General features: G+C 38.9%; 1 protein-coding gene across 1 annotated transcript in view; it reads right to left on the reverse strand.

Annotated features, from left to right (window-relative positions):
• The window catches only part of LOC149990326 (protocadherin-11 X-linked), a 264,374-nt gene extending 254,283 nt beyond the window's left edge, over nt 1–10,091 (reverse strand). Inside the window, exon 1 of the mRNA XM_090264435.1 lies at nt 9,552–10,091. Coding sequence (XP_090120561.1) covers nt 9,552–10,091 — 540 coding nt within the window. The remainder of the gene's footprint in view (nt 1–9,551) is intronic.
• Nucleotides 10,092–12,337: the final 2,246 nt, after the last annotated feature.

The raw sequence follows: 12,337 nt of genomic DNA on the forward strand, positions 1-12,337 counted from the left end.
ATTTCATAACACTGAACTCTTAAAAGCCCTTGTTTTTGTTTACTAAAACAAAAGTAAAGTTACTTTTTCAAAAGGCGTTTTATTTCTACGTCCTATTATACAACTTTGTGTTACCTTTCTTCTTTCAAGTGCAAGTACACAGATGTCTACATGTAGCAATTAAAATATAATGTCACTAAACATTTTTGCAATGTATCAAAGAAAAGCAAATGAAAAACATGGACAGTTATAGTTTTATTGTTTTAGTTTCTAAAAAACACATATTTGTTTCTGCATGCACCTGGATATTCTATTGTGATGCAATGAGCTTTCTAGTAATAAATATTTAACACTTTATGGAGAAAAAAGTGCATTATTTCATTTTTGTAAGCTGAGACTGATGGACGTATAATAATTTCTGCAAATAAAAAAACCGATGCATAAAAAGCATTTCAGAAATAGGTAAGAAAATTTAGCTTTGTTTTATAATTAAATTGAACTTAATATTCTCCTTTATCTGATAACTTCTATCTACATTCAGAAACTCAAATTTAATTTGCTGTCACAGCGATTTATTTGATCTATTATGCTATTATAATATTTAATTATTTGCACTTTTTAATTTATTTATGAACAAGACTGTAAACTGATAAATGCAAAGGGAGAATATTAATTTCTTTAGTATTTGATTTTGAAGTGAAAATTTCTTTTCATGGGCAATTTCTTAAAAAATGATCCAAATTCACATAAAAGCATAAGGCATAATGCTTGACAAAAGCTTAAAGCTATATGAATTATCTCATAGATCAATGAAAACAAAATGAGAAAGTTTTCCCCAAACTGATTTTATTGCTTTAATCATCAGTTCTGAACAAGAAGTTATCACCTCTCATAGAAACCGTTTCCAATCCATCAATTTTTTTAAAGTCTCAGAACAAATGAAAAATCACACTTTAGCTCATTAAGAGGGCGCTACCATAGCAGAAAGGGTTTCTATAGTATGGTCAGTATAAAGTGGTGTAGCCCAAAGAATAATGTATGCCAGATAAACTACCCACATTGCAGCATCTATTATCTGAGATTATTTGCACTGATCAGAATTATGGAAGCCAAGTAGATTTGTATAATGGATCCTCACGTTTTCATTGAGGAGATCTGTATCAGATTATTTTTTCCTGTATAAATATGTATTTCTATTGGGTTTAAGGTCATAGCATTTGGCAGGAACAAAATTCAGCATCATATTGGTTTGTATTTACAGGCAGTGAACAATGAAAGGACAAATGAATAACTCTGTACCGAATATTAATCAACATAAAATGTAGCATTTTTTATCATTAGTTGGTATTATTAGGTCAAAGAGCAGAATATCAGTAAATTAATCAGCCTTGGATACACGTTTGCTCCTCAGAGCCTCAATTTATAAGTTCTAAAACTGAGCTATCGAAAATGTCCTACATGTATGTTTTCCATGTGGGATTACTAATCAAAGGTGTATTTAGTGAAAGGCATTAGTGGGCTATGAACGTTAACCAGGACTCCGATAATAGCCATGAAGCCAAAAGTTACTTAATACTGTTGATGTCACACTCTAATTTTAGTAACACTTGACAGCAGTAGTAAAGACCCCTGTGTGAAGAGAATGAGCTTTCCGTTGTCACTTCCCCGCTGGAGATGCACCCTGATGATAGCCCCCAGCTTCCAGGGACCTAAGAGTCATTAACATTTGATCACCCTGTCTCTTGCTTTTTAGCACAGATAAAAATGTTAATCAGCATGTCTTAGAATTCAGAGAATAAAAGGAGGAAATCACTATCCTTAAATCTCTTCTGAGCCTCTTAGAAGCAACTACACTATCTAAAACAATTAAATGCATTGTTTGTTACAGCATAATCTGCCTGCAGGGGAATTGAGGAATCTTTACTCACTCCTCTTGAAACTAGACGCCACTCTGAGCTGCATCACAAAAGATAAAGAAATATTAACTCATTTGGAATAATAAAGTATCCTTGCCCTTGTTCTCCACAATATATTATTCATCGTCTCATTCTTGGTGATTTGATTCAACATGAACAAATCTAGTGGTAGATAATATTTTTAAAATTTGGATTTTTTAATCCAAGATTTCAACACAAATCTAACTAAAACTTTACATTCCTAAATCCCAACTGTTGGTCAAGAGAGAAGACATTTTGTTCTCATTTAGTTTTAAAGATACTGACCCAATGTATCTTGATGATGGAAAAAGACTCTACCCGAGATAACATGCTCTTTGGAGGCTGATGGAAAAGAAATGAGGCTGCTTAATGAGGTGGGCAAAAATGAAAAGCACCCGGTCTCCACGCTTTCTTCATCAGCTGTCAGCCTTCGAGACAGCGTTGCTGAACTTGTCTGTAAGTAATACTGCTGAGACACAGGGAGGAAGACGGAAATTGGAAGGAGGAAATGAGGACACGGGTTCCAACCAGGGGAACAAGTGGGTCCTTGCAGTTTATATCTGTACCCTGAGTCTCATGTGCTTGAGGTGCCCTTGTTTTCGTGAAACTACTGGCTTCCCTGTCTACGTACAAAATATGGAAACACAGCTTTGTAAACAATAGTCTACAAAAACAATAAAGTGACAGACAGTTCAAGAAATATTGTAATGTCCTACTCCTAGCCAATAGCTATGTCAAATATTACCATATAGGATAAACGATAGATGCAGATAATTATATACATATAGTAACACTATGTGTAATGTTCCCTATACATCACGTGTCATATATAAAATATATTTAACCCCAGCTGCTGTGGTTCAGTGGATTGAGCATCGGCCTGCGAGCCAAGTGTCGCTGGTTCGATTCCCAGTCAGGGCCCATGACTAGGTTGCACGTCAGGTCCCCAGTTGGGGGCACGAGTGAGAGGCAACCACACAGTGATGTTTCTCTCCCTCTCTTTCTCCTTTCCCCTCTCTCTAAAAATAAAATAAATAAATAAACAAACAAATAATTAATTAAAAATAATAATAAATAAAATATATTTAAATATATTACTTAATAACAATTATTAAAATGATATACTTATAATATATTTGTAATATGTAAAGTCACATATGTATACACATATATACACATACACACATATGTGTATATATATAAATAGGTAAAGTTATACATTTTTAGCCAAGGTACTCTAAATTAATGGAAATTATATCAATATCATGGGGACTTCTCACTATAGCATTATTTACCTAAAACATATGGAACAGATTAGATTTCACTTGTTTATTTTTTAAGTGACAACCACCATCAAGAAATTTTATAGATGAATCTTTTTTTCTTAGAGAGTAACCTCATCTCTTAAAAAGCTGAAAATTACCCTTACCATGGTCACATAGATAAGTTTTATTCTAACATAATAGTCTTTGTACTGAGCAAAGTCACTTGGTTTTAATGACTTTATTCTTCCAATACTCACTTTCTCCTCTTTTTCTCTTTTTTCCTTCCTTTGACTTATTTCATGAACTTGCTGTGATTCCCATGCTCAAGATTATCTATCTGTCTGTTTGTCTGTCTATCAATCAAATCTAAGAGTCAGAGACCTTATTCTGGTTCCAAAAAGTATATCAGTCAAAAGAAAAATAAATTATTAGCCTGAAATGCATTTGAAAATATATGAAATGTACAATATTAATGCTTTTCAAAGCATTACATCAAAGCATACCTAATACAACAAAAATGCATAAATTAATTAAAAATATTTATATACATGGGTTGGCAAAAGTAGGTTTAGAGTGGTGAGTGCACAAAACTATTGTTGTATCATTATTTATTAATTATTGTATTATTTGTTTTTTCACAACCGTGAACCTACTTTTGCCCACCTGTGTGTTAAATTTTTAATATAGTCAAACTTTTAAGTCTTTTTTTAAAAAAATTATTATTTATGTTTGTTTGTTTATTTATTTTTAGAGAGAGGGAAAAGGAGAAAGAGCGGGAGAGAAACATCACTGTGTGGTTGCCTCTCACTTGTGTCCCCAGCTGGGGACCTGGCGTGCAACCTAGTCATGTGCCCTGACTGGGAATCGAACCAGCGACACTTGGCTCTCAGGCCGACGCTCAATCCAGTGAGCCACAGCAGCCAGGGCAAACTTTTAGGTCTTATGCTATTTTATATTATACACATTTTAAATACATTTAACAAATTTCTACCACTACTTTTACTTTTTTTCATAAACACTTATTTTTTATATTTTTAATTAAATTTATTAGGGTAACATTGGTTAATAGATTCATATAGGTTTCAAGTGCCCATATCTATGATACATGACCTGTATATTGCATTGTGTGTCCACCTTCCAAAGTCAAATCGTCTTCCGTCACCACATATTTGGTCCCTTTACTACCTCTCCACCCTCTCCCTGGGGTAACCACCAGGCTGTTGTCTGTGTCTGAGTTTCAGCTTTATAATCCCACATATGAGTGAAATCACATGGTTCTTAGCTTTCTCTGGCTGACCTATCTTGCTTAGTATAACATTCTCCAGGTCCATCCATGCCCTTGCAAATGAGAGTGTTTCTCCTTTTCTTAGTACCGAGTAGTATTCCCCGCTGGTACGCCCATTATTCTTGCATCGCTCCTTCTGGCTGAGTCAGACAGTTCTAGCAGAGCCCTTTCATTTGTTATGCCCAAGTCTCTCCCTTCCCCCTGCAGCGTTTCTCGGGTTCTGTCTTCGTTATCAGTGATTTGTTCTTCCGGCTGGTCCACTCTATTTCTTAAGCTAGTTCATGCTTGATTTCTTTTGTTGGGTTCTTCATCTCGAGAATTTCTTTTTGTCAGTTTCAATCTCTTTGTTAAAGTACTCATTTTGTTTGTTGACCTTTCTGAGCGCATTGTTTCCTGTCAGTATGTACTTGCATTTCATTGAGTTTTTTTCAGAACTGCAACCTCGAATTCTCTGTCACTTAAGACACATAGTTCCATGTTTTTAGGTTTGTGTCCAGGTGATTTTTTCATCTTCTTTCTGAGACGTCTTGCTCCCTTGGTTATTCACGGAATTTCATGGGCTCCTTCTCTCTCTAGGCACCCAGGAGTGGCACTTCTCTAGCAGACAGATACAAAGAGGTCTTTCTATTATTTCCCAGTAAGTGGAGCTGGATCACAAGTATTTAAGTTCTGTGACAGCCCACTGCTGTCCTCTGCAGCACTGCCAGCAGTGTAGCTCTGGCGCGGGGCGTGCGGGGCGTGTGTTGGGGAACCAGGCAGTCCTCTGTTTTGTCCTCATGGTAGTGGCAACCTCAGACCTCTGTACTGATCCCCTCCGTGCCTCCATCTGGGACCAATCACAGAGTTCACCCTTCGCTCATGGAGAAAACTGGCTCTGGGGTACCAGCCCTTGGGTTTGCAGGCACTGTCATGTGCTCCACAAACCAAAGCCAAGGGCGAGCGGAGGTGAGCGCAGGGAGGTCACTGCGAGGCCAGGCGCTGTCTGGACAGCCACTGCTCGATGACAACCGCGGCAACACCCCTGTGCTGTGTCCTTGCCCAGTCACCGGCTCAGGTCCCGCGTGGAGCGCCCTATCCTGCAGCAATGCACGCAGAAGCTCTTTGCTCCTCCTGGATGAAGGGAGAGCCAGCCAGAACCAGGCTCCTCCCTTCTCTAGGCTGAGTCCCACCGTGAGCTTCCGGCTGCAAGGTTGCGTCCATGGCTCACCTCAGCTTGTCTCCTTTCAGTCGGTCCCACTTGCCCACTTTTACATGTTTTAATGTGTGGATCTTGCAGGCGAGTTTGTGTACTGAGCGGGAAATTCTAGGTTGAGTTATGGTTGTTCAAATTGTTCAAACTTCAATGGGAGACACCCAGGGGATCCTTCACTCCACCATTCTTCAGTCACTTTCTTTATTTTTAGTTAATTAACATACAGTTGTCATAGCAGGACCTCCTCCTGTGTAAATTGACCTATCTTTGCCTAGAGATATTCTCTACATCTCCCCCTTTTCTCCCTTCGTTATCTGGATTTTTCATACAAATGTTATGTTTCCCTAGTTAGGATAAACTAGAATTTTGCTAGTCTCGTCTATCTCACAAATTTGTGTGGATTAAAAGTTTATGTTTTTCTGCACGACAGAGGGTCCTTTAAAATAACTTATTAGGGTTGGCCTACTTATTTTCAAGTTGCAACATTTATTCAATGTTATAGACCAATCAAAACCATGTTTCTTTCCCATTTTTATGTCACTCCCTCCCCCCCCCCCAGCATACATACACTTTCATGACAGGGGCTTTCTGCAACTGCAGGTGCTCTCAGCGAACATCACGCATGCCCAGGGCTATGTGCCTTGTATGCCACGCTCATTATTTTTAACAAGCAGTCAGGACAGTCTTTGTACACGGACACCTGCAGATGCCCCAGTACCTTAGCTGCGCCACACGCTTTGCTTCTGACTTGTCACATGTTCTAGAGCAGAACGAAGTTTTAGAGCCTGGCTATTGTAAGGCACATCTAGGAATGAATGACCAGTGAGCCTGCCTTTTAGTCGTTTCCCGACAATCTCTTGAAGACATTCAAACAAAAACATATTATAACAAAGTTAAAAGAATACAGGTAGGTTTATGTGTTTTATTTGAATTTAGTCAGTAGCTTTCAAGATAAGTAATCCCTAATTTAGCTTGTCGTTATCTGCCAGAAGTGGAAATACTGGGTCAAAATTTATGAACACTTTTATGGCCCTTGAAACATGTTGCCAAATTGCTTCTAAAAGTATAGTTCCAGAATACACTGAAGGCTTTGTTAGGCAAATATGAGAGGTATAGGAATGGGGTGGAGTCCCAATTCCAGGAAATAGCATGTGTAAAAGTGTATTGACCAGGACAGACTTCTGTGATTTATCCCTGGAATGCCATCACATGGCCAAGATGTAGAATTCCATGGCAAATTCTGTTGGTTGATAAACTCGGTAGCCATTTTTAATCTCTTCCTCTCTTGTTATTCTCTCACTATAGAATGTAAAGGCCCTGGCTGGTTTAGCTCAGTGGATTGAGCGTCGGCCTGCGAGCTGTGTCGCTGGTTCGATCTTCCAGTCAGGGTACATCAGAGAAGGAAAACTCTGACTCCAAAAAACCTCCGCTGCCTTGCGGCATACCTCTTCAGGGGAAAGGCTAAGGGAGTAAACCCCGACAGAAAATCCGGAGCCGGAGTCCCTAAGGCGGTTTGACGTTGTAGTCAACACCGGCAACTCCTGCAGCGCACCTGAAGCCAAGCTGTATTGACTCCGTCTTTCCCTTGGACCCTTCAGCTGCGAAGAGAGGGGGGGTCTGCTGCATGGGCAACAGCAGACCCTCCATATCACCCTGCCCAGGCTCTGTAGCTTCAGCTTCACTGGAGAGGACACTCCAGCGTCATCGCAAGATGTCGATTCAACACGGGAGGAGACAGATACCGTGTCACTCCCGAGTCGGACTGCACAGCCATTCTCGGCGGTGCAGATAGACTCTTAAGAAGCTACACCATCGTCTCTCGAGACGGACGGCTGCCGACGAGTCAGTAGCTTTCAAGACAAATCAAAAAATTTTTGGAAGTTCATTAAGCTGTCTAGAGAACGACATGAAAACAATTATTATTTGAATAAAACATTGCCTTTCTAAACAATAAATTTTTCAGGCTGGCTGGGTGGAGAGATCCTATTTCTAATACCTGATTTTTATGTGGTAAATGTTTGATTTTTCCTGTTAACGTTTACTTTCAATTAACCTGTTTCCATTTAGGCTGTGCAGTCCAATATGGTTGCGACCAACCACATGTGATTATTAAAATTAACATTAACTAACATTTAAGATTTAGTCCCGTGGCAACACTAACCCTGTTTCAAGTATTCAGTCGCAGCTTGTGGCCAGTAACTGCTATATTGGATATCACAGATCATGAAAATGTAGTCATTGTAGAAAGTTCTACTGGGTGCTTTAAAGATAGAATCCACTAAGCCTCACATTTCAATAAACAGCCAAATGTTTTAAAGCATATCCCAAAATCTTCTACGCAGGTGTATCTACTCGCTAGTTATGGCTTATTCTTTCCAATTCTGCCCCTGTAAAATTTACCTCCTCCTCCTCCTATTGTGTTAGAAGAAACTAAAAGTCAGAAAGGGTAAGCTGGAGGTAGCATTTCTAGTTCTGCTAAACACGAAACTGTGATCAATATCTTTCTGCCTCTTACATATTTTATCCAGTTCATCAGATAAGAAGGTATCATTGCATGGCCTTTACCTAAAAATGTTATTTATAAATAATCTATCACTTTTTTTTCTGTTTTTACTTCTTATACTCACACACAAATCTGCATTTTGATCAAATTCACTCTAGAAATCTGTAGCTTTCAATTCCTAAATGTATTTTTTTAAAATATTTTATTTCTTTATTTTTAAAGAGAGGGGAAGGGAGGGAGAAAGAGAGAGAGACATCAATGTGTGGTTGCTTCTCGCACGCCCCCAACTGGGGACCTGGCCCACAACCCAGGCCTGTGCCCTGACTGGGAATCAAACTGGCAACCCTTTGGTTCACAGGCCAGCTCTCAATCCACTGAGTCACACCAGCCAGGGCCTTAAATGTATTTATAAACAGATACCTTATTTATGTGTTGTTTGAATATTTTTAACATTGATCAGTATGTTAATCATAATATGATAATGAATTGTTAGAAAATGTTCATAAAACTTTGAAAACTCCAGGATCATATCTATATTAAATCTATACATTCATATTGATTGTACTATTTTACATAGTAAAATTTCAGGTTTCTACCACTCTGTATACCGTATAGGTAATTAAAATATTTCAAAGAATATCCAATATTACATTTAATTTTTCCTCTGCCTTCTCCATTCCAAGACCCAACTCAAGCCAATATGGGCACTTCAGATTAATGGTGGCTTTTTCAGTAAATGGCTTAGTTATCCTCTCCAGCTAATCAGTGATCTGTGTTTTCAAAGAATAGGAATAAAATGAAAATATTTAACACAAACAACACATTGGCTGAAATTCACTCTCATTCTGATGACCCGAAATGCTGAAACATCTTACCTTCACTTGAGAATCATTATGAAAGATATCATTATTCTATATACATGTAAAAATGTAATGAAAATGTTCATGTCACCTCTCGAGTAAATGTATCTGGCATATTTTCAAGAGGCAAGATAAAGCTTTGTTCTCAAATCATCACTGAGAAAAAATGGATCCATTTGTGTATTCAGTATTAACGTTTAGATTTACTTGTGTAGGTCAAAGTGTGGCAGTCATAACCAGACAGATAAAAAGTAAATGCTGGGTCGGTTATTGATTTGTGAGTAGCAAAGGTGAGTCCCTTGTGTGGCCACTCTAGTGGGTTAAGGGAAACACAAACAAGTGCTTGAAAATGAATACACAGAAAATTAAGATTCAGACCCACAAACCGCATGCAACTGCAAATACTGCAATTGACGAAACTTAACTCTGTAAAATCAAGGAGAAGACCAATTCAAAATCTGAAGCACACTTTGATCCTTTGTTGCCCTGAAACAATGAGCTCTCCCTAGTGGAGTGGGTTTAAAACGCACCTTAATGAGATAGTAGTTTTGAACCCCGTTGATTCCGACGTCAGGATCCACGGCCGCTGGGAGAGAGTACCGAGAGTTTATAGCTGAGTTCTCCGGAATGGATATGTTGATAACCGTTGCTGGGAATAGCGGCGCGTTGTCATTTATATCTTCGATCAGAAAACGTATCTTAACCAGTCTGAAGATTTCATCCGGCAAAACGGCCACCTCCACCTCGTAAAAGCAGCGGTCATCCACCACGACCCCGGCGCACAGCGTCTCCCGGTCCATGCGGGCCGCGGTCGTGAAGATCTCCCCCGTGCCCTCCTCGATGCGGATGAGAGGCACGTCCCCGGTCTTGTACACTAGCTTGAACTGCATGGGCGTCGTCAAGGACTTGTCTGGGATTAGCGACAAGTTGAGGTCTTTCACCAAGTCGCCTATGAGGACGTTTTCTGGCATTTCTTCCCGGACGGTGTAGTTCTTCTCCTGGGCGCCAGACTGAAACACGACGCATGCTAGCAGGACCGCAAATATATACGTCCCGGACAGCAAGTCCATACCAGGCGCGGCGGTGGCGGTTCCCTGTGGCGGCCCTCACCGTGCTGCTGGGAAGACAAGGGGGGGAGGGAGAGGCGAGGAAGAAGAGCAAATTAGAAAAGCCAGCAATAACGTGTGTGTTAATTAGTGATTAAAATCATTCGACGGAAATGTTAGCACAATCACGCTATGAAGTAAACTGACGGGCTTGCTTGGGCACAAATAGTGCGCGCCTCTACATTAAGATGACAGGTAAGCAAAACAAGACACCTACACTCGTTGAGAGGCCGAGAACTTATGTGTTCACCATCGGTAAAATATATAAAAGATAATATTGTAATATATCAAGTTAGTTAAAGGTAATAAAAATAATTAAAATATTTAATTCAATGGTTAAGGAAAAGCGAAGGGGTACCTTACCAATCACAAAACACACAGTCATTCAGTCATTATTCTTTGTTATATTATGGGTTTCCAATGCAATTCTCGTATTGGTAACGAAGGATTTATACAGTTTTGGGGGGTGTTCTGTTCTGGACCTGAAAATGTAAAATCGATCTAAATAAAAGAACATAAAGAACCATGACCTAAGAGGGACTTGGATTAAGAAAAACTCCTTTGAGAGAGGAGAGTGGTTGACATGCCAAGTATCTAAATATGGGAAGGATGAACATGTGAAAAGAGTATTAAGTTTCCTCCCTCTCGGTGAGAGGAACAAGAAAAGAATCAGTTACAAGGAAGCCACTTTCAGATCACCACAAAACACCGCCTATTAAAACACTTTGGAAACCACTGGTTTTCAGTAGAGAATGAATTCCATATCTTCAAAGATACTGCCAGAGGAGATGGAGGGCCAGATTAGCTGTTCAGATCTCCAATACGGTAGATGGCACCCAAACGTTCAGTGGGCGGGCTGCACTGAACATTTGGAAGACGCCTCAACTCTGAGAATTGGTATTTGTACATGGGAGAAAGTAGTCCATGTAAAATGGCTTTTCACATCTACAAACAAATAAAATTTACCCTGCTTGACTAGGGCTTCGAAATAAGAAAGGCATTTGAAAACACTTTGCTGATAAAATTCAATAAGAAATATTGATTCTTTAAACTTTGTAACTTTTTTATTTTCTTTTATTATCAGTTCTTATTCTTAATTAGATTGGTTTGATATGGCCTCAGTTTGGTAAATTAAATATCTTTCATATCTAGTATCTTGAAACATTTAATGTGCTTCTAGATATTATTTGTACTTAATGTTATATAAACAATGAAGTTTGTATCATACTGCACTAAACCCCATCAGATTTTATATTTTTATAATTAATTGGTGCATTAATGCAGCTATCAATGCATTCAGAAGTTTTGAAAGATCAGCTGACTAAGGAAGTTCTTAATATTTATTGGTAATCAATAACATTAATAAAATTTTAGTAATGGTTCTAAAAACAGGAGGACTCATCAAATGCAATATCTGGCTACAGATGTTATGTTATGATTATGTCAGACCCGACAATGTATTATGTTAAATAATTTTCCCACTGCATAACTATGTATCAGCATTAAAAAGATGTGCATCTAGACAGGTCAGAAAATGTAAAAGTGGAGAAAACAAAAACTTCTTTTTTAAGTTTATCTTTTAGAGTGAGGGGAAGGGAGGGAGGAAGAGAGGGAGAGCAACAACAATGTAGGGTTGCCTCTTGTGCACCCCCAACTGGGGTTCTGGTCCACAACCCAGGCCTGTGCCCTGACTGGGAATTGAACCAGCGACCCTTTGGTACACAGGTCGGTGCTCAATCCAAAAAACCCTCTTATTTGCAATCAGTAATAGAACAATTGAGATGGTTTAGGTTATGAGGAGAAACAAGAAATGAAGTTGAAACATATTACTTCATATTTTCTTATCACTGAATTTAAAAGGTACTTATTACGGGCTCAACCACTTCCTTGCATTGAGTGATTGCTGGCATTTCTAAAACACTTGAAGTATAATAGTAAGCATTGCTACTGCTGAAGGCAGTTTTCATCTTAGTAAACAACACAAAAAGACTATTGCCTGGGATAAGTTTAGCATCACTGGCTCACTGATGAGCACTGAGATTACTTAATATAGAAGCCTCAAGATTCATTCTCCTGTGAATTATTGATTGGCCTCATACTCCTTTATGAGCGTAAGAATAAAGCACCCCCTTTCTACTTACTCTGAGTGAAGATTCATACATATACGTGGGCACTCTACATTGTGAATCTAGGACATCTGAGAAAACTGT

Source organism: Furipterus horrens, unplaced genomic scaffold, assembly GCF_987537825.1.
Source record: "Furipterus horrens unplaced genomic scaffold, mFurHor1.1.pri manual_scaffold_17, whole genome shotgun sequence".
NCBI lineage: Eukaryota > Metazoa > Chordata > Mammalia > Chiroptera > Furipteridae > Furipterus > Furipterus horrens.